Here is a 22,610-nt window from a genome sequence, read left to right on the forward strand (position 1 = left end):
GTAAGGCACTGGAACAGGTTGCCCAGAGAGGTTGTTGAGGCCCCATCCCTGGAGGTGTTCAAGGCCAGGCTGGACGTGGCCTTGGGCAACCTCGTCTGGAGGTGTCCCTGCTCATGGCAGGGAGGCTGGAACTCAATGATCTTCAAGGTCCTTTCCAACCTAAACCATTCTATGATTCTATGAAAATGTAACATTTTGCAAACACCGCAATACACAGCACTTAGTCTTCCACAAAACTTGAATTACTTTTGCTTACGCACGTTCTTCAGCAGCACATCGTACCTGGTAGATATGTACAGCTCTAATGCTGGTCTGTGCTCACCCTGCCTCCAAAACTTAAGCATCACATCTCTACCTTCTTGTACCACCCAAAAGATAATCAGCATTTCTCCAACTATCTCCCTATCTGAACCGTAGTCACATCTGATGAAACACAGCAAGACCGGAGAAATACTTGTGCCCCTCTTACCAACAGTGCTTTCTCTTACGGTCACCAGCTTGACAACAAAACTGTCAGCACAGCTGCTAACAGCGGTCACTGGCTCAGCTCACACATTAACAAAGCAATATTAAAACTGTCTACTCCCATTCTTGTATTTAAGATGGATGAGTAAGATTCATTTGTGTGCTTCTCCTGCTCTTCATCTCAGCAATCAAGTGACTTGAAGTTCTGTTGTCATCAGTGTTTTGAGTCCTGCGAGTTACACCATGGACTATCCACCCCATACCTGCAGATGCAATTCTTACTAGCATTTTGTGCTCCTTTCAGACCATTAAATCCTGCCCTCCTGAGCCAGTTACCAGGCAAGGGAGCAACCCCATTGCAAAAGGGCCTTTGCACTGTCAGTCTGACAGATGGGAAATAGTGATAGGCCCTTAAGCAAGAGGTAGACAGTCCTTTGTAATTGTTTTAATCCCCGAAAGGATAGAAACGTCTTGATCTTTCCAAGATCCTTATGCTCTTGTGTCTGTTGCTGACACTGATGGCAAGTACAGCAAGTTTTCTGGGTAGCAGCTGCTTTTCTCGCCTGCAGTTCAAACTGTGTTCCATTTAGGCAAGGGGAAGCTGGCGCTGCAGCTGAAATTTTGTTCGCAAAGAGACCTGAAAATACCCTCTAAAAAACCCAATGAATTAACAAGCTGTGCAGAAAAATCTTAGCTACCCATCTGCTAACAGCACGAGTAGATAAAGTCTGCCCAAAACATACACGCTTCCTGAGGCAATTAAAGACATCGCCAGGAAGTCCCCACTCCAGGTTTCCTACCCCAAAACCCACAGAAAGATAAGCACTTCAAGGCTTCTGCCATGCAATCAAACTGGGGAGAACACTGGGGCAAAATAAAAGGGTAGTAATGAATTTTGTCTGCAATACAGCAACATCCACCTTACAGGCTTAAGACTGTTTGTCATGAGCTCTAATTTCAGCACAGTTTTTTCACTATATAATTCCACGAGAGTCCTGAGACCCTCGTCCACTAAATTCACATCCACACTAGTTACGCTATGTAATTAATCAACAAGCCTACAGTGTGGAGAAGCGATTTGCTAACGCTGTATATCTACAGTCCTGCAAGCTGGAAATAAGCTTCAGATGATGCGACTCTTACCCTCAGTGCAGTAGCAAAACTATTTTTCAAGTTGGTAGCTATGCTCATCAGCAAAGGTTCCCTGCAGGTAATCATGGCCATCCCAGCAGTCAGGTTTCGCATCATATGGTGCGCAGCCACACGCATTCGTGACTCCTCTGAATCCAGTGCAAAGTCCTTCCTGACTATCTGCTCACAAGTAGTCATGGCAATCTTAATGGACCGATCAACCACCGGATGGACAAGCTCTTGCACTGCTCGCTCGATCGCCTGCCGCACACACTGCTTCAGCTGCGGGTGGGCTTGAAACAGCGGAATCTGGAGGAGGATTTGGAAAGTTAAGTGAGAATAAAGTAAACTGGAATCTCATCTACCCTAGACATTCACATTTTCTGAACAAATTTTAAGTTTACTGTCACAGCTTGTCTACAGTGCAGCACTCCTGTGTTCCACATGCAGCTACTACAAAGTTCGATGATTCTGAAACTGTGACATATGACCATTTTTCTTCCAAAGTTGCAACTGAGCATAATGCAAAGGGTAACAAGAGCTAAGTTGCTCTTAAGGAACACCAAAGCTTTTTTTTAAGCTTAAGTCCTGATAGCAACTACCCCAACTGACACTTATTGCCAGAAATAAATTGGATGCTGTGAAATTTACATTAGTAACAGATCACTTGACCATGAGAAATTTTGTTAGCTAACAACTAACCACCCCTAAGGTTCCCCATTTGACTACTCATTAGCGCTCACCCTCCCCATTACCTTTAAGAAGTGATTCTCCAAAAGCTTCAACTTACAAAATGCTGCTCCAAGCAGCTGAGATCTATGGCAACCCTGGTGGCAAGAATTCCTTTAACAAACCAATTCAGCTCTAAAACTTACCGTTGGATTTAAGGTAATATGTGGAGCCAACCCTCCTAAAGAATAGACGTTGATGTCGTGATAACTGTACTGGGGCTGTGGAGGAACCGTGGCTGTACAAGTGGTGCTGGTAGCTGGAGTTGTAGAAGCAGCTGTAGAATACAAGGATGTTTGTATTGAACCATGACTGAAAAGCAAGTGCTTATAATGGAAGAATATAATTCTCATTTAAACCAGCAAGTGACCAAGAAACAAAAGTTTGATCGTGAAGCCTCCTAAACATTATCAAGCAGTTTTTATTCTCCATTTTCCCAATGATTAATACAAAACTGGCTTCAGCATACTTTAACAGTGCTATTTGTTACGACCCAGTTTAGCCCCGATGTATTGTTAATAGGTCATCCTGCCTCACTCCCTTCTAAGGAGCAGCTACATACAAGACATGCAGATGTCCCTGGGATGGCTTCCGTTCCCTTCTCATCTCCAAACTCTGTGCTCCCAAAGCATTCAGCAATGTTACAGCACGGTATGTAGCTTCACATTCTTTGCAACAGCATAACCCGTCTTATTAAAACTTGCATAGTTGGTTCTGGCTATTTGAAATGTACTTACTAGTTGTTGTGATGGGTGGTAGTTCTTCTGGTTGCTTCACATCCTTCTTTGGAGCAGACAGCTGCTCGTCCAGATTTTTCAGACGATCCTTATCTTTCAGGAGACTTCCAGGTTTCAGCTCATTGATGTCTAGTGCAAGATTCTTGCAGAGCACCTCGATCTCAAACTTCAGATTCAACTGCACAACAATTCTAGTTTAGGTTATGTCACACGGAAAATACCCGAAATGTTTACTGGGGCACTCGGCTCCCAGGTTTCCCATTCTAACCCCACGCATTGTAGAGACTTTAATAGTGACTGAGGATTAGACAAACATCTTTCATGCTGACCTCACAGCAGAAGAGTCTCAAACTCTACCAAAGTCTCAAAGTTCTCAAGAGTTTGAGACTCTCGAGAGTCTCAAAGTTCTACCAAATTAAGCAATGCCCAATTCTCCCCACACTCAAGCAGCGAGAAGCGAAATTTGGTCCTCCACAACATCCTTCTTGACTGGTATGTCAAGAAAACCTCACACTCAGTAGGTATAGAAAAGAAAAACAGAAGTTTACTTTTAGATCATGTTCTTGATGTAGCTCAGCTAAAACATTCATAATGGCCATCGTCCACGGGTTTGGAGGCCTGAAGACCTACAAGAGAAAGAAAAGAGCGGTATTACACCAACTTCTTGAATCATTTGGACAACTTATGACTGAAAGTTTTTGAAACATGAACAGCTATGTGTGCATACAGCCCTGGAAGTTTGTACAGCTGCAGTTAGGGCTGAATTTAGTATTCTGTTTAACCGGAATTGGATTAGGGTGCTAGTTAAACATTAAACTGGAAACAATGACTTGGCCCTTCCGAGAGGTCAGTTCTATGTCAAACAGAACTGGCAACAGCTGATCAGGGTCAAAGAGGGGCAGGGGGAATAAAAAAAAAAAACAAACACACAACATCAAAGAATAAATAAATGGCAGAACCTCTTCAATGGCATCCTTCCCGTTTCTCAACAGAGTTCTGTTCAGGGATACCACAGCACAGTTCAGCTAACACCATCTATTTAGACTGCAAAAATGCAATGGCCGTGTACTTTCCCTCAAAATGGAACTCCTTCACTTTAAACATTAACATCCCTTTTCTTTCACTCTGTGAAATTCTATCAGTTTTCACTTTGGAGGGAAAAAAGCTGATTACTTTCTAAAAAAATCTTACTTTGCCATTTGAGCAATAACTCTGTCAGCAAAAAGTCACTTACCACGCTCCTGACACTGGATTCTAAGACTTTGGCAACAAATGGCACTACATAAAGCAATTCCTGATGTCCCTTGACATATGCTACCAGTAGTAGCGATTTCACATCCAAATCCTGAAAGACACCGTCAACAACTGAACAGGGGAAGAGGGTGGAGAAAACAGACAAGCGCACCGCAAAAATTCCGCTTACGCTATTTCCTTATAAAACATATTGGGAAGGTGAGTCAAGACAGTCCTTGAATTTTATAAACTGCCGAGCAGCAGTTACTTTTGAACAAAGACTTTACAGCTATACATTTTCACATGGGATTAATTAATTTATTTTGTCAAGAATTTAACTACTAATTTTTCTGATACAAAAAATATTTCAAAGTCTTAAATGATCAACTTTGGAATTCTACTTTTTACTTAGCAGACAAAAAAAGAGGCACAGTAAAGTGATACAATTTCCCAAATAGCCTGTGCTACTGAGTAACAGCATACCAGTTCACACCAAACAAATCTGTAAAGACAGAAGCTCACCGTGTGCAAGATGGGCTTATTTTTAGCCAGCGTAATCATTCCCAGCCAGTGACCAAGGTTCTTTAACAAGGAACGGTCTGAGAAGTTGGCTGCAGCTTTATCTGATGTCAGTAGCACCTAATGAAAAAAAAAGGCATCTTGAGCAACAACTGGAAGATAATCTGACTCAAAACCAAATTCAACAGTTGATCTGACTTAAGATGTAAAGTTTTAGAACATCAAGTTCTAAGCATCAGTTACATTACAGAGCTACTCAAGAGCAGCCTTCACTTCAAGGCAGTATCCCGTAAATCTGCCCTGGAATGATTTCAAAATTCCTTCAAGAGGAACAAAAAAAAGAGGATTACACTTTCCCAGACCTCACCATTTACTCTGTCAAGACTGTTACGACTACTCTCTTAGTAAAGTGTAACTTGTGAAGGCAATGCTTCCTCTTAATGCCTCATCACAGAGCTGAAGGCTACATTTTGCACTTCTTGGGCAACTGTTTAATTCTCATTTCACGACTTGATTCATGTCACAAGTATCCCGCCATTAGTTCTGTTCCTTAGCTTCAGAGAAGCATCAGCCGAACTGAGCAAGGTCAGCTATGCTCCAAAGGGCCAGGAGATTCTTTTGCACTACAGCGTAACCCATGGCAGTCAGGAAATTCCACCAACAGGTTTAAAAATAGTGCTTGACAAACTTGCCTCATCTGGTCATCTCTTCTGGGCTACTGCTTCTTCCTCCTCCTCCCCTTTACATTATCTTAGCCCTCTAGTAAATTTTGGTTGTCACACCCCCACTTTCTAAACCCTCCCCTTCCTCTTTATTCTTCTTTGACCAAAACAGCAAAGAGTGTGGTTTTCTTATCTTTAGACTTTCCCCGCACAAAAGAACTACACTATAAGCAATTTTCCCCTAGGTTACAATTTGCAAGCCTCACACAAATTTAGACTCCACCTACATAATGGCATTCCAATGCAGATTGGCTTTCTCATTATTCAATTTGAATTAAGTCTTCCTGTACATTCCTGACTGAAAACAGAAGAATCCTACTATTCACAGAGGTAACCTGCTAATTCAGTTGTAAGCTAACAAGTAGATTTTTGAACGATATTCCGTATTTGAAGACCACCAACACAGTAAGCAAACAGCCTGAGAACAGCACATTTTCAAATGTTTAAATCTACCTAAGTATTAGAAAACTTGCACTACTCACCTTGATATTTCTGTAGGTTTCATTCAGAACCATTTTATTAAACTCTGGATTCTTAAGTGTGTCAAGGAAGTTTGAATATAGGCTGTGAAAATTAGGCTCAATACTGACTCTCTTCATCACAAGATACTGTGATACCCAAGGCATGAACTCTTCTTTCACTGTTTCCTTCAATTCTTCAACCTGTCTCCATAGCAGAGGAAAAAGCACACCACAGAAGACGTGAGAAGGTGACCACAAACTTCTGGGGTCAGCTCTGACCAACACAGTCACACTCAGTCAATTACTTTTAACACTAAGGTTCTTTGCTTTTTTAAAAAAATTAGCTTTGAAATCAGTGTCTCATTACCCAAGGAACTGGCCAAGCAGCAAAGACTTAATCATAATACCAGGAAGGCCATAATAGCTTCGTTCTACCCCACTTCTCAGCTTTTTAACAGATAACTGCAAAATAAATGTCAGCACCTTACATTAAATCCATCTGTCTGCAAGACAGCTAGCACAGGTGGCAGCAATACTGGAGATTTCTGCTAGTTCAGAAAAAAATCCTGGAATTTCAGCTTGAAATACAAGCGTCCATCAGCTTAACCTTGCAATATGCCACAGAACCCAGCCCATTTATGATGCAAAGGTTTGTTCGAACTGGTATTGATGTTACTCAGAAACCTGCATTAGTATTTTTCAGTCCTTTCAAATTAAAAAACATCAGAAAGTACTATCAAGCAATTACTCAAGGCACCTACTAGAAGCGCTTTCCCGAAAACAAAGCATTACAGACATACTTTAGCATAAAGGATCCGGCGATACGGAAACAAAAGGAACTAGTAAGAGAAAGCAAGATTAAGAACAAAGAGGTTCAAGCAGAAAGTGCTGGAAACTACTATTTCTTTAGTGTGTTCCCCCAAATTTTTACAAGTTGGAATTTTTCTAGAAACATCACCACCCCCCAAGTTTAGAATTAATTTCCAGGAATATACAGAAAACGAATTTTACTAGTGTTCTTCCATACTTGCCTTCTGTGTCATGTTTGACTGGGACAGATTATTGAAGATGAAAGCAATTTTTTCCTGGACATTCTCTGGAGGTTCCACAATTCTCTCAGTTTGATCTGTTGCTACTAACAGCGTATCAATGTTGGTAGTATTAATGGAAGGCTGGAGGGAGAACCGTAAGTTAAGACTAGAGGCAACATCAAAAGACACTTTTGCTCTGTTCTGTCAAGCGAAAAGGAATTGAGCTTTTTCAGGTGACATCTACTGTCTCAGATTCATTTTCAGCAGCCCTCTAATGAAGCCAAGTCATTTTTTTACCCCACAATGATCAATACCCAGCAGAAGAATGGTGCTGTAACAAAAAACTTTCAGGATTTGCATTTGTGTATATAATAGGTGCCACTGCAATGGCACCCATTAGGGTAACAGGCTGTGTACGCTGTCAGCCTGGAGAAAAATCACAGTACAATAGAGGGCAGTACTTCGTGCCGTAGTGAGTCTCCAGGAGCACTTCAGTGCCAACTTGGGCAGGAGAAATCCCAGAACTTCTCTTGTGGAAGTATTGCCAACTGGAAGGCAATAGAATGTGACCCATGTCCCTACAGCTGCAGGTCTAAAGCCAAGGGCTTTAGCATCTGGTACGCTGCAATTAAGGGGGAAGGAGATACAGTTTTAAGTATCAATCGTGACTCCGAGTTTAAAATTGGGCAATATAAACACCTCAAAATACCAGCCATCTACATGACTTAATCAGGTGTGAAAGACACCTATAGCTATACTGTGAACTGCTCCCAACTTCCAGCTTCCTTTGACTTTCACCTCCTTTAATTTGAGGCGCTTCTTTTAAGACAACTATACAGAGACAGTACCAGGAAGCAAGACAGGCTTGACTTGACAGTGCATCAGGTATCACACAGTAACAGCTCTACACATCCTCACCGTACACACGGGACCAAGCGTGCCCCAACACCTTCTGTGGAACAGCCAATACTATCAATCTGCCAACCCTCTAATAACTCGGACGAGATTTAATAACTTTGACTACAGATTTGAAAAACCTAATGCAGTGAGAACTGCCAGGTCAAATGTGATTTAGTGTGCAGTAAGCGTTCTCGAGCCCCAAGCAGAGTAGCAGCTGCCAACTATTTCAAGAGTCTTACTGCAAGTCATTAACAGAAACAATGGTTTTGTAATTGTCTTGATAATTAAAGCTAAGGTAAACACACTTCTACTTGGCACCATAGCAATTCTATAGCTTCATGAGCAAAAATGCCTTCTCTCTCCAAAACTGCTGGTCATACTTTAAAAGATTATATGCGTTAGCTATAATATACAGATCACAGTTTGAGAACCTGTAGTACAGAAATTAAATCAGATTTTGGCTCTATGTACTCAATCCAGACCAGCAGCTTCACTCCTTTGCTTCTCCAGTGAGGGCACTGGAGTGACAGAATGCTTACCGGCACGTCTTTCTTGAAGCTGACTCCAGTTGGTCGGGTGATTGTAATGGTTTTTGCAACAGTGGTGGTGGTTGAGGTGGTTACTATAGTGCTGACTTGGCCAGCAAGAGGAGCTTTTGCTGGAACTTGGGCCTGGGCCTGAGCCTGGGCAAGTGCAATACTTCCAGGGGTGGTGATTGAACCCTGCATCTTCACAGGAGGGTCTCGGGATTGCTGTCCGTATTCTATGTACTAAAACAGGGGGAATAAGCACATACAGAAGTTCACACGCAGCAACAGAGCTACGGGCCGAGTTTTAGCGTGAGCAGTATAAAGGTTTGCCAACAATGACACTAATGCCAGTAAGGGAATCTGCAAACTACAATTATATACCCTTATAAAGCACATCTTATCACTATTTACTTCCTTTCTTACTGGAGAGGAGCCTCAAGCTCTACCTCTGACCTCACCAGGTTGATGCCAAGCATCAAGAGACTCGACATCTGTAAAATTTCACAGAGCACTAGCCAAAAACCCCCACCCCTGCAGGCCTGGGATAGTAGTGCAAAAGAGGAGGAGCCAAAGAGAAATGTGTGTGTCAAGAAACTGGCTACAAGACAGCTAAGAAGTCTTCCCCAAGGACTCCTACCACCACACAGGAACAGTAAAGCCTGAAGTTCACAGTTAATAAGCAAAACCACCAGTCTGAAATGGCCGATTTTAAGACTTTTACATCCTCTAAAGTAGAAAATATGTTTCTTCCCCACTGTAATACATTTACCCAGAAATGTGTACCACCAGACAACACGCTGTCATTTAAGAGATACGGTCTGAAACCTGTTACTGAACTTGAGACTGCTACTGGACTTGGCAGCTTTGGGTAGATGGCACCTCTACCTTAACGTTAGAGCTGAACATTTTTCCTTATTTAGGATTATGCTCTCAAGCTCTAGCACAGGGATTAGCTTTTCTGTACTTCTACCAGCGAAAGCACCTCAGAGGCACCATGTGATCAAAACTGCTTTTACATCTTTGACTACAAGGTATTTCCATTACTCTGATCAGAGCTTCAGGATGGACATTTTTCTCACCTCGATCTGGATTATCCGAGTCTGAAACTGTATAAACCCAGTCGAATGCAGTCTATTTTCGAAGAAATCTCCAAACCCTTAAGGGACTGGAATGTGAATCCACTGAAGGCTTTTAAACCCTTTAGGCATGGCCCACGTGCACTGTTTGATCATGCAGTTATATTCAGGCAGTTATTTCAAGATAAGCAACCCAAACAGATTTACAGGAAGAGAAGAGGTACCAGATAACCACTGTGACCTGTCCATCCCATCCCATGGCAAAAGCTTTAAGGCAAGACATTTGATTCTGTGGATGTACACTATCTAAAATTGTCACAGCTCAGACTGTTTGTCCAAAGGAAAACAGGAATTTGCTCAAAAGAATTTAAAATCATAGAAAGCTAGTGTGCTAATATGAACACACTCACCTCCTGTAAATGATGAGGGAACTGTATAAAGTGACTAATAGAAGCCAAGTGCTGACAATACTGGGGATAGTCCTTCAATCTGTCAGACAAAATACGCATTAGTCAGAAACAGAAGCGCAGATCAAAAACAGCATTACAGAGAAATATAAATATAACACTGGGATGTCATTCCTGTACTGCATCACAGAATTATTTCTGGACTGCTTACAGCAGCTGTGCTATAAACAAAGCAGTTTCTACAAAGCACTTTTTGTTGCAAAAACTATTTGAAATTAATTCATTTATCAGCAAAACACAAGGTTTATTCACACCAAGGCATCTTATCCTACATCTTTGGACTTCTGACTGTGCACACAATTGCATTTATATTCAGTGTTTGCAATAAGAGTATTAGATAAGTAATTTCTAGTCTGGCTCAGTGCATTTTAAACAGCAAACCAGAGCGCCCCTAACACCTAAGACAGAAGCTTCACCTATGCACACTAATTACAGTTCTACTTATGAACGGTAGACCCCGTTACTTCCCACTGAGAGTAAAATCTTTAAGTCCCACTTAAAATGGTTAAGAGGAGTAAGATGGTGCCTAAGTCTCAAGTACGTCAGCTGTAAGTGTCTTCATTCTCTTCAGCTAACTCCATAACACAATATCCATCCATGAACACTGCAGGAAACAGCGTTTATTGCAGATGAAATACTGCAGGGCAGATGAACTATAAAAGGAGAGTAAGGACAGAAGATAATGTGGTCCTTGCTTATGAGTCCACACATTTCTAGTCATTAAATAATTCCAGGAATCTTTCTAATACCTGTCAAGTTCAAGTATCTTCTTCCAGAATAAAGTTTTTTCCCACAGGTGTACAATCCTGCCTACTATGGCAGCCTGCTTTGAGAGCTTCCTCTATCTGCAATCCATTAAAAGCTTTGAGAAAGCTTTTTTTTTTTGAGATACTTTTTGCCATACTTGAGACTTCCATGTCAAACCGAAGTCCTAGAGCTTAGTTCCTAGCCAGTCCTCCAGTAACAAATGGTGCCAATAGCACTCCGTTAGAATGCACCTGTAAAGCATGATTACATTCACCCCATTCCTAGCACGCTGACTGAATTATTCACTGAATTATTTTTATACTCAACACTTCATTGAATTATTTTTATAAAGTTTACCCCTAAGTTGTTTCAGCATCTGTTTGTCCCACAATTATGCAGGTACCACACCGAACATTGATTTTTTTTTAAAAAAAAAAAAGTCACCCTTTAACTAACACATTTTGTTTCAGCTCAGCCAGTCTTTAAAGTAATCCTGAAAGTTGAGATGTGTAAGTTTCTAACACATATAAGCAATCTTGTGCTGCACAATTAGAGCAGGTTCAATGTTAGCAAGACATTACATGTAGCATTATAAGTATTACCAAACCCCACACTCACCTATTTTTAAATCTATCTAGTGCAGCAATACCAAAATAGTACATTTTGGATGCAAAAGGCTTTCGTAAGGCTTCAAGAACATAGCGCAGGGCAAGGCCCAATGCCATATAAGTAACCAGTCCTTTCTCTATTATCCCACCAAAGAGGCAGGCTGTTATGTGCAGCTCTTTATCTGGGTACTGGGGAAAGAAACGGTATTCCTCAAACAAGTTCCTCAGCATACAGTTAAACACTTCTCGTTCCCGTTTAATGTTGGAGTCCTTAAACCTCTGCAGCATTTCCAAGACCTGCAAAGAAATGGGAGGGTGTTACCAACACAATTGCTTTATTTCAGCCATTCTGCATCTTCAGGTTTCAAGAGCGTTTGCACCTGCTAAGGTAAATTGCACTACCACAAGCTAAACTGCAAAATAACTGCTTCAATAAAACCTCATTTTAGCGAACAGACACCACATCACTACAATGAGCTTCCTCTTCTGACTTTAGGTTTCTCCCCTTGCTTTTAAGTAACTGTCTTCACATAAAACTTTGTGACCGCCTACTCCGTTGCTTCAAATTAGAAAAATGAAAATTAATGCTCAGTGTCTTCCATAATTTATAACTACACAAATACATTAAAGGAAATCTGAAGTACTTCAAAGAGCAAGTATATCAGTGATAATTACTCTCATAGAGACTAACCAAAATAATTATCAAAGCTCAGAAGGTAGAGCTTAAGACACCTTGATATATTTCAAAGTTGTAGTCATTTTTAGATACTTTAAAAACAAATATATTCAAGATTAATATAATTTACACAGACTGTTTAAAGGCACACTTATTTCGAACGTGCCAGCTTCCACTCCACATTAAACTCTTCCCACTTAGCATCATTTTAGGAGTGTTAATTAGACATCTGAAGTCTTCAGTCCACAGAAGTCAAAGCTGAACGTAACGATCAACTAAGTTTACAGTGAAAGCATGCTGTCTTAGAAATATACCATTTCAACCAAGCAAATAGGAAATGCTGCAAGCATCTACCACGAGCCTTTTGTTATCTTCCACTAGAACTAATACACAAAGGAATAATTACCGCTACAGAAGGGAACTCACCTCATCTACAGACATGGTCGGATGCGGCGGATGGTTGTAAATGCGCTGGAAGTAGCTGTTTGCCTCATCATCTATTTCTTTGCTAAAGTGCTGATTAGCCTCGGGCCACACCTGAGATAAGTCAGCTGTTAAAAAAGGGAACAGGTATCACGCTCAGAACAACTTCAGGCAGTCAGGATTTCATCTATTCCTTTTCAACTCTTCCACCAAACCAGACAGAACCTGCTAGCTCTCCTAAAAAGCGGGATACTTGACCTTTTCAGTAGACAGCAACTGTTATTTAAAAAATGTTTTCAATATGTTATATTTACGCAAAAGAACTGAATCCTAAGATAGAGTTAACTTCACAGTGTTGTAGTCCGAGAACCCACTGCATCCCAAGCTAACCTCAACTAAACGAATGCAAAACAGACTAAAGCATGCTACACAACACTAACATGCAGACAAACTTTCACACAGACTTTCAGGCCAGCCACTGGGCTTCAAGCAAGTTTATACTGAATGCTCAAGCCCAAAAATACACACCAACGGTCACAACAGCTGCCTCCTCTGTAAACCTGTAGAGATCCGTAACCTTGCTGTTATGGAGGAGCTATCAAAGGAGACACACGCAATAACGGCAATGTGGAAGGTTTAGCTAGGCTTCCTAAAGGCAACGTTTGACTGCTTAAACATTTCATTGTGAGCGCACTTCAGAGGTGTAAACGAGTTAAGGATAACGGCTCAGTGTTAGGAAAAATAATAATTTCTTCCATAAACCACCTTCCCACCAACTTTTGTTAGTCTTATTTGTATCCAGTGTTGCAGTCTAATTTACTGCTTCACCCCTCAAGTTCTCTGCTGCAACGGGACCTCACCCAGGTAGCTTGCTTAACCTGGTTACAAAGAAAGCAAAAAGCACCCTCTTACCAGATGCACATGACTCTGTAAAGAGCAGGACAACACTTTTGTTCAAAACATGGAACAAAAAAAAAAGGACACAAACATACTGCTCATGCAAATCCATAACATTGTATTTTTATGCTAGCAGCTTTTTTTTTTTAATCCCCCCGGGATACTTGGCAAGCTTTTAGTGTAGAAGTTTAGAAGGACCTTTTTAAGAGTAATGGCATCATACTAGAGCCGTATTTCTAACATTTACCACCTAGAGATCCAAGCCTCCCCTGAAGGAAACGCAGATTAACTGCAGACCACAGTCACACTTCACAGCCACAGACAACACTACCACTTACAAGGTTTCATCTTACTCTGCTGGAATGTAGGCTGGTTCAGTCCAGATGTGCTCAGCTTCCTTTGCACGAATGGGTCATTGTTCACCGCAGGAAGGCCCAGGGCTCCGGTTCCTATGCCAGTCAGGCTACCCGTAGTAAGACCACCTACTGAAAAGCAAACCCATAGTAAGACCACCTACTGAAAAGCAAACAACTGGTCATCTCAGTTGCACCCTTCCCAGTACGGATTTATCAATCCCAGCACTTGTCATTCCAAGCTACATAACCTCCTAACTGTCTAACATCAACAGTTTTATCCCAAGCAATTCTTCGTCTCTGTCCCAACCTAAAATCTGTCAAACCACTCACCCACCCTCTTGACTCTTAAACTTTTCACCTATTGCAGCTGCAAGATTCTGAAGCGCTGTTTCAGCAGTGACCTAGGAGCAAGGATGCCGTAATTCCCTCCCACGTGACACACAGCGGTTTGTCCAGTATTTCCAACCATGGCAGTAACCGTGCCTTCGCTCTGATATGTCAAAAATACAAACCACCCCACCCGGATAGCAGTACCTGGAAGCTGCGAAGAGAGTCCGCCGATGCCACTGAAACCTGTTGTTTGATTTTGGGTGGAAAGAGGGGGGAACGCTTTTGCTGGTGACTGAGGAGTACTGAACGCAGAGCCCAGGTTTGGAGGGAAGCCTTGCATGCTCTGGGTATGAGGAGCAGCTGAGCCACCTAAACTAAGAGATGCCATTCCTGCAAGCGAGTCGATCTGAAGAGAGGAAGATTATACACAGACATCCATAAATTGCAATCAAGCTGACTTTTGGCAGGTTTTGTATAAAGACAGCTACGTATCAAAACAAGTTCCTGACAAGAGCTTTTCTGCATTGTTACTTTAAATTCTGACGTCATCCAGATAACCCCGAAATACTAGTTTACAGAATGAGATTTCACTTTTTCTACAATCTCATAAAATCCTACTCTATCAGAGGCTTTACAGAAAGGCTGATTGTTCCACAGTCTCTAGTTAAGTGTAACACAACAGGAAATGCTTATAAGCAGCAGCACGTAGATTTTTATACTAGAGTAGTTTATGCTCTGCAGTTTGTGACCTCAGACCTCACCCCAAGACTTTATAAGGCTATTTCATATCAAGCTTACAGAGTATTTTTTGAGTGTCTGAAGGATCCCATTATGCCCACTTTTCACAGCTAAATACCTGAATGCAGTCTTCAATAAAAAGCATTAAGACCTGGGTGATGAGTAGGAGAGAATGCACAATACCAGCCGACAAAGCAATAAGTGAAGAGTTCCTGACTAGGAACAGCAGAAACCTGCATTATCTACCCAAAAGACAGCATGACTACAGACTAACATCTGCTGCTCTATTCGTTCACATCAGTTATTTGCAGCAGGTCGCCAAGATATTTGGTACACCTGATGAGCGACTTCAATAAAGCAACAATTTACAAGGAAACTGCTCTCTGTATTTAGCTTACGTAATCTACCGATGCTTCAGGCATTCTTAAACGCTGAATTGCCACTATTTCACCTGAAAAACTTGTCACCACTTTAAAATCTGCCATTGAATGTAATTGCTAGAAGCAAAACCTGTCTGTAATGTGTTGCTCCCACAGGAGGAAGGGATGATGAGTGGCAGGGAGTAACTTAAATGTACCTTGTTTTTAAAAGAGCAGTTCAGTTGAGAGCTGAAGAGCCCCAGTTATAACAAGTCCTTACGCTCTAGCACTGTTGCTTGGCCCGTGAAGCTACAAACAAGACACATCAGGTTCAAAGGCAGTGCTTAATTCTCAAAAGTCTTAGTAAATTTTAGCACTTAAAAGAAATCCTCAGTTATTTTAAATAAATGAAATCTCTATCCCTCTTCAGTGCTCCCATCCTGCTATACTTCAGTTACTTCTTACAGACATTGGTGAAGTGACAGACAGTTCTGAACTACAACCCTCAGGCATTATTCTGTAGTTACAAGCAAGTTATCTAGACATGCAGGCATAAAAGTACGGGAGCCAGATGATGTCTTTCTTAGTCCTGCTTAAATCAACACCCCCTTCTAAAAAAAAAAAAAAAAAAGCACCGCGTTATCTGTCTACCTGTACAGGAGAGATGGCATCCAAGCTGCTAGCACTGGGCGGGCGGCCTTTTGGCATGACTCCAGGCGGTGGCTGTCTCGCCTTGTTCATGACGTTACTGCAGTTAGCCACCATGGTGAGGATCGTCTCCGACAGCTCCTGAGAAACGCTCCTAGAACAGAGAAGTAGGATAGAGAGCCACGTGATCGTGAAACTAAGCCCCCCTAAATTATTTGGGTTTCCTGCAGAAACTGAGGCCACATTTCACAAATAGAAGTTGCAAAACCACCCCAGGGAAAGCTACATTTTGTTATTTGCAAAACTTGCATTAGAGCATGTGCCAAGGGAAACGGCTACATTATTTAAATAGAAAATTTTAAACTGTAGCTCTAAAAATTTATCTCCAATAGATTATTCCTTTGTTTTCAATAATCCAAATACTGTTTTACAGTTACCCAAGCAAGTAATGACTTACAGAAAGCCGGGAAACGTACCCATGTGGCTCCAGCAGTCCTTGGAAAAGCAGACTACCTACAACAGTCTTTGTCTGCTGTTGTCCACATCACTGACTATACACAGCTCAGCCTCATGAACTGACACACACAATAACTGGCGCTATGACCCCTTGTTCAAATCCACTTCTTGAGGCTCCTTCCTGTCCCCAGACTTCACCATTCACGATTATTCCCATTCTGAATCTCGTTACACACAGTGTTTCTCCAAAAGAGGAGTTACAACATGACTAAAGCTTGATGACTACATAACTACACACTCCAAGACTAAAAAGGATGAGTGGTAAATACCACCACCTGATTCGCTAAAATTCATCTGTCTATAAACTGAAAGACATGCTTCATGCACTAACATTAAACCAAAACAGAGACAGGAAAAAGCCAACAGAAGACTCAAACTTAGGCATGAAGTCATTGCACAATTAAGAGCAGTCGGTACCTCTTTCCAAAGTATTCCACGTCTGACTGCCAGGTTCCCAAACTGGAAGGAAAGCCAGCTCTGCTGCTGACATACCTAACCACAAACATACTACCACAACACTAACATTTTCCTTTTGGAAAATACAGCCAATTATTTACAGCTTTCCTGAACTTTATTTCTACCTTTGCAGTGAGGACAACTAAAGCAGCAGACTCCTTCCTGTAATGGTGCAACTATACCAAACACAGCTTTGTTAACCTTATCTGGAGATTCCTCCCTTTAATTGAATTTTCACAAGCTTTTAGCGCACAGCTGTTGGAACGAGGGGAAAGAAAGAGGAACCATCCTGACAATTACGGCAGGAAAACGAAGTGCAGATCAGCCTTCAGCTTTGGCAAGTATCCTATTACAGACTAAACCGAGTTAGGGGCTTCCAGTTGTTCTCCAAAGGCAGTTATCCACCCTGTAGCGTGAGTAAAAGCTTGGCCGAAACATACAGAGGAATCTGGGGACATACCATGGCTGCACACGTCTTCATACACAGCAACAAACATTTTATCAACTGCTTTGCAAGTCGATTCCTTTAAAAGGGGCTTGGGGGGCATGTATCAAAAAGCAATCAGAAATCTACCTTCAAAAAAAACAAAACACAAACAAACCCAGAGGGATTTCTGCTCTGAGAAAATGCAGCCAGACCTGAAGACAGAGCTCTGAGCACAGCACACAGTAGGCTCAATATCTACAATATGGTTTTGCCTACACCCCAATGCCACAGTCTCAGAAATTTAAATGTATGTATGACCAACTAACAGGAAGCACAGCTTTCCCTGGTGCAGGAGGCATCCCAAGATCATACAGCACTGCAGCCAACCAGGGAAAGGGAAGGGGGACTGAAGAGCTGTGTTCATACGTGGTTACCATCCTCAATCTTTTGCCTTCCTCTTTTTATGTAGCAGTTGAATTTGTTTTTACTAAAGCATGCTATAGTATTTAAGCATAAAGGTTGCAAGTTTCAGTCTGTTGTAGACAGATAATATGGCAGCCCACAATGAAGACTAAGACAGGCTTTGCAACCCTGGAGTTTGATATTTGCGGTGACTCGTTAGGCCATTCGTGATTTTGCAGCACACCACTAACGTTATAACCTGCCATCTAGACAGACTGAAGGTTAACTTTTTTATCATGTCAAAAGACACACTGCTGTATCAAGATGCAAACATCACAATATTTTTAGATAGTACAAAGCTGCAGGTTTTCACAAAAAAACCCACCCCACAACCCTGTGCATTTGAGGCAAATGATATGAAGAAGAAAGTAGGTGTGCATGGTTTGATAACGATATCTTAAAGAAAATGTTTATCTTTACAAGTTCTATGTAAAAATATAGTCAGGCATCTAACCTAATCAGAGCCATTCCCAGAAGAGAACTAGGGGAGAACTGCAGGAAGGAGAACTTTGGAACACGAGTAAGGAGGAGAGCCAGGGACCACAGTCAGCCAGCTCTAGAGGAACAAAACTGTCAGCTTCAGGGAAGCTCCAGCTTGCTGGAATAACAAGTTCACATCTCTTGCATTTATTTGGGTTTTTTTTAACCAATTTTTACAGGGCAAGGAAAGGCCTTTTCATTCCTTTAGGCACAGGTAGGCAAAAGCCTCTTCCCTTCTTGAGGCAGGGACTGAGAAGGAATGACCATTTCCCACGTTGACACGCTTGGACTGTGCTGGACACCACAGCATGGAAGAGGCACTGCTGTCCCTCTCAACTCACTGCAGCTCCTCAAGGGGATGACTTCTCCTAAGCGGTTCGTTACCCAAATCCCATGCTTGGTCAGCCTGTGGTACCAGCAACCACTCTGCCTTCATTTTAAAAACACCCAGTAATAAGAGGAGCACTTATTTCTTTTTGAAGCCTAATTGCTACGCGATGCCACAACTGTAGTGCTCATCAGCGATAAACAAGTTGCACCAAAAATAAAGTCTCAGCCACCAGGACCCTACATGTTTTAAGAAAAGTGTCTCCCTGGACACAAAATGGGACAAGAAATAACTACAGCCTAATTAAAGAGCACGCTCCTAAATCAACAGATTTAGGAGACGGCAGACTTCAAGTGAAGTGGAACTACTCTCCCAGACGTATTTAATATTTACTGCGATTTTAATCTCCTACTCTATACAACGCCCGCTTCCATTTGTGACTGAAATCTAAGCTAATCAAAGCAATTGCTTCATGAAAGAAATCCAGGCATTTTCTTTTTAAAGCTCAAAGAGAATAACTAATGGAAAATGACTGCAAGTAGGTCACATCCTTGCATAAAAGGGAATACACGTAGCTATAAAAAGAAACCAAAAGCTGAGAGAATTGTGCCAGTAGAGAACTAGTGGCTTTTGGAATTAATTGAATAAATAAAACTCGGTAACACATCAAGATTCAGAACACAGCGACATTAGATGCAAGTCAAGTCTACAGTTAACTATTAAACTTCTAAAATCTGGACACAGTAGCAGGCAAAAATAATGATTCCAAGTTAATTTGTGAACTGTAGTCTGAGAAGATGCACTTTGAGTTGAAAAACACCAACCATCTTTTCAGTCCAAGTGCTCCACCATTATATTTCACTAACAATACTGCAACAACATTTTGAAGTTAAATTGCACAGGTCCCAGCATAAATCAGGAGACTCCTTTCTCCTAAAATCTTACAGGTACCTCAAATTCCCTTCCAGTTCAAATACCCATCGAGACAATTCTGTGTTGACACTCATTTCCTAGAATCAACACAAGAGCCACAAATCATCCTTTGAAGATGTTTCTTTCATCTGTCAATGCAACACTGGCTTAGCCAAGGGACACGCTATGAGATCAGGTTACATGCACAGAGGCACGCCAGCCTCTTTTGGTGTCAAAATTTAACAGCAAAACCAGCACCATCTCCAGCTTTCTGTCTCTCTGGCTCATATGTTGCACTATGCTATGCCTAATTATCTTTGAAAGACTGCTGCAGCTAAATACCACCTCAATCTGACAGTATTAGGAAGTGACATCGCAAATACTTTACAACAGTCATTTTCACTAAACATTAAGACAATATTTTAAAGCGGATTTGTCCAATTTCAGTTCCCATTAGTCTTTCTGTAGTCTACCCCTTGCTCTAGCAGATAACCACAGCTCTTTAGGACCCACACTTTTTTCTTCTGGATTTCAGCTAAACAAGCTGATCTGCAAAAGATCTTAAGATATCTTACATCCTTCGACTACTTTGAGATGGTCTCAAATGAAGACGACAGAAGTTACATGTCTGGTTTCAGTCTCAATGACATTATAATCACCACTTAGCAGTTTTCTCCTACACATAAGGATTGCATTAGCCCTTTCTGCTAGGGTAAAATCCACACATGGAGGCATTGGCTTCACGCAACCACAAAATCCTTTATACAGTCCCTGTTTTCCAAGATGCTGTCCCATTCTGTAGTTGTGGCCTATCTTCCTTTTAGTCCCAATTACAGCCCTGTATCTAGTCATTAACAACCCATTAACAATCCATTGGGGGTTGGACTAGATGATCTCCAGAGGTCCCTTCCAACCCTAACCATTCTGTGATTCTGTAACCCAAGACCTGACTAACCAGCCAGCCCCCACCTCCCAAGATCACCTCACCCGTTTGATTATAAAAACAAGAACTCTCTTTCCAGCTCTTGTGACCTACCCTACAACCGAAGTTTCAATGCAAAATTCAACATAACACAGAATCCATCCATGCAAGCTTACATACTCTCATTAACCCCATCCTCTACATGAAATTCCAAACCTGCTCGCTGTGACCGTGTGCCAGCAAACTGCAAGCAGATCACACGTTCAGCGTAAGCAATATAATCCTTACCCAGCACAAGCTTGCAGACACGCCAACATAGTCGCCAAGGTTTCTGGAGGAAGCTGAGCACTTTTGGGTTGATCTTTTTCTGGAGCAAGGCCACCCAGGATAGATGGACATCTTCTCTTTAAGAAAGTCATACAGGCCTGGATGAAGGGCTCCTGAGGAAAAAATGTTATCTTAGTCTCCCAAACTGCCTCCAAGCCACTATTTCAAACTTGGCAACTGCACCGTGGAAAGCATCGCACTAAGCTATTATAGTTCAGTGAAAATGGTGAACTATCAAACCATGGACGCTTTCCACAACTTTAAAGCTACTTATAAAATTGTTAGAAGTGACTTAAGTTAGTCACTGATAAAGAGCAGAAATAAAAAGAAAAATCCTGCTTTACCCCATGCTCCCGAATTTTATCTGTGAGCCATTTGTCAAGTTTGAGGTATTCCCGTCGAGAGGCAAGTGCAGCAAGGTCAATAACAAAGGCAAATGGAGTACCATTTAGCAGCATTGACAAGGCCTAAAGAAAAGAAATCAGAAGACTACTAGTGAAGACACAAGGATACTCTTTCTCTTCTTTCTAATCCCCATATACTTTTTAGCAAAGAAGTCTTGCTATCACATGCTGCTGTGCTTTCTTTGTCAACAAAGAGATTGGTACTATCAGCTTGACTGACTTACAGCTCACTCGTGAGACAAATAAGCAAGAGCTCTCCTTTGAAAGCATGACCCTACCTTCTTTGAAGCGACCTTGTGCTGACAGTTTTAAATTCCTCTATGTGAAAATCCACCAGCAAGTGGCTGAGAGCTACCAAGTTGTTACTGCAACAAAATTAATCAGAAGAGCCTAGCATCTCCCTGCAAACAGACCTCAACCCCTTCGGGGCCCCTTTGAATGTATCTGCTCAAAGCATTCGTCATTGAACAGTGTCTGCTACAACAAAACTGACTTCAAGCAGCAGCTGGTGCTCTTGCACTTTGAGACACGCAATTATTTTGCATCTAACTTTAGGAAGCAATAAAGGCCTCAAAAAAGTCAGTCACAACTTCCAGTCTCTTTTGTGAATATGTAAACAACTTAAAAGTAGTAGTATTCTTAAGAAATCCCCGGTCCACAAAGCTTAGCGGTACCACCTTCACACAGATGTCTGAAGGGTATTTTCTACATTCCCATTTCAATGGTATTCAAGGTTAAAACAAAGCTCTTACTGGATTTACAGTACACTCAGAAAGCAAGAGGTTCAATTATACTGCTTCCCAAGTTACTCGTCAGCTAAGCCACGACAGCCAACTCAACGGCAAACACCAAGTAAAATGTCTTGGGTTCACAACTGGACAGGCTAGAAAGCATCTGTAGTCAGATACCACGACTCAGCTGAAGAGCTCTTAAGTCGCATGAACACAGGCTGTTTTGGTTTGTTTGTTTTAAAATGAGGTGCAGCAGCAACAACTGAATTCAGACATGCTTAAACAACGTAATCCTTACTGAATTAGTCACGTCTCAGTTAAGCTTAGCCTTTGTTAAAAGATGAGCAAGTCCGCACAAGACGTCAGACAGAAAACAATGGCAGTGTTCTGCAGAACTCACCTTCAAGTCTTGGGCCACATCAAGAATACGTGACAGTTTTGCCTGGTCATACTGCTCCCCTCTCATGTACCATTCTGCCATCGCATGCATGATAAGCTGACGAATCGAAGGAGACTGACCCTAAGGAGAATTAAATGAGGATTGTACTTCATGCCTCTAGGAAAAGGATCAACTCCGTGAACATTAAGTAAGATATTTTACTTCTAAAGCTAAACATGCAAACGTATTTTCTCTTCAGCTTCAGAACTTAACTTATGAGTTGGGCTCTTATTGTGCAATAATAAACTATCCAGGAGCTACCACTAAAGGATGCAGAATGACTACAAATGTAAGTACGTACATCCCCATCTCTTTCCTGCCACCGTACAGGTCTAATTCCTCCCAACTGCAGAGAAAATGCTTTTGGAATATGCAAATCATTTACAAAATGTTATGCCTGACACAACGTCCTGAAGTGAGAAT

At 41.6% G+C, this 22,610-nt stretch overlaps 1 protein-coding gene across 2 annotated transcripts in view; it reads right to left on the minus strand.

The window, feature by feature from the left end:
* The window catches only part of CNOT1 (CCR4-NOT transcription complex, subunit 1), a 55,732-nt gene that overhangs the window by 17,701 nt on the left and 15,421 nt on the right, over positions 1 to 22,610 (minus strand). Inside the window, exons 13-30 of one of the 2 annotated variants that reach the window (XM_009883246.1) lie at positions 22,149 to 22,268; positions 20,958 to 21,080; positions 20,575 to 20,726; positions 15,787 to 15,937; positions 14,243 to 14,444; positions 13,691 to 13,837; positions 12,459 to 12,583; positions 11,367 to 11,653; positions 9,945 to 10,023; positions 8,468 to 8,698; positions 7,029 to 7,169; positions 6,019 to 6,198; positions 4,818 to 4,934; positions 4,297 to 4,407; positions 3,611 to 3,688; positions 3,063 to 3,240; positions 2,472 to 2,602; positions 1,609 to 1,905 (exon numbers count right to left, since the gene is read on the minus strand). In XM_009883246.1, the coding sequence (XP_009881548.1) occupies positions 1,609 to 1,905; positions 2,472 to 2,602; positions 3,063 to 3,240; positions 3,611 to 3,688; positions 4,297 to 4,407; positions 4,818 to 4,934; positions 6,019 to 6,198; positions 7,029 to 7,169; positions 8,468 to 8,698; positions 9,945 to 10,023; positions 11,367 to 11,653; positions 12,459 to 12,583; positions 13,691 to 13,837; positions 14,243 to 14,444; positions 15,787 to 15,937; positions 20,575 to 20,726; positions 20,958 to 21,080; positions 22,149 to 22,268 (2,850 nt within the window). The remainder of the gene's footprint in view (positions 1 to 1,608; positions 1,906 to 2,471; positions 2,603 to 3,062; positions 3,241 to 3,610; positions 3,689 to 4,296; positions 4,408 to 4,817; positions 4,935 to 6,018; positions 6,199 to 7,028; positions 7,170 to 8,467; positions 8,699 to 9,944; positions 10,024 to 11,366; positions 11,654 to 12,458; positions 12,584 to 13,690; positions 13,838 to 14,242; positions 14,445 to 15,786; positions 15,938 to 20,574; positions 20,727 to 20,957; positions 21,081 to 22,148; positions 22,269 to 22,610) is intronic. The other variant, XM_009883247.1, reaches the window with a different exon arrangement.

This window comes from Charadrius vociferus, unplaced genomic scaffold, assembly GCF_000708025.1.
Source record: "Charadrius vociferus isolate BGI_N301 unplaced genomic scaffold, ASM70802v2 scaffold964, whole genome shotgun sequence".
Lineage (NCBI taxonomy): Eukaryota > Metazoa > Chordata > Aves > Charadriiformes > Charadriidae > Charadrius > Charadrius vociferus.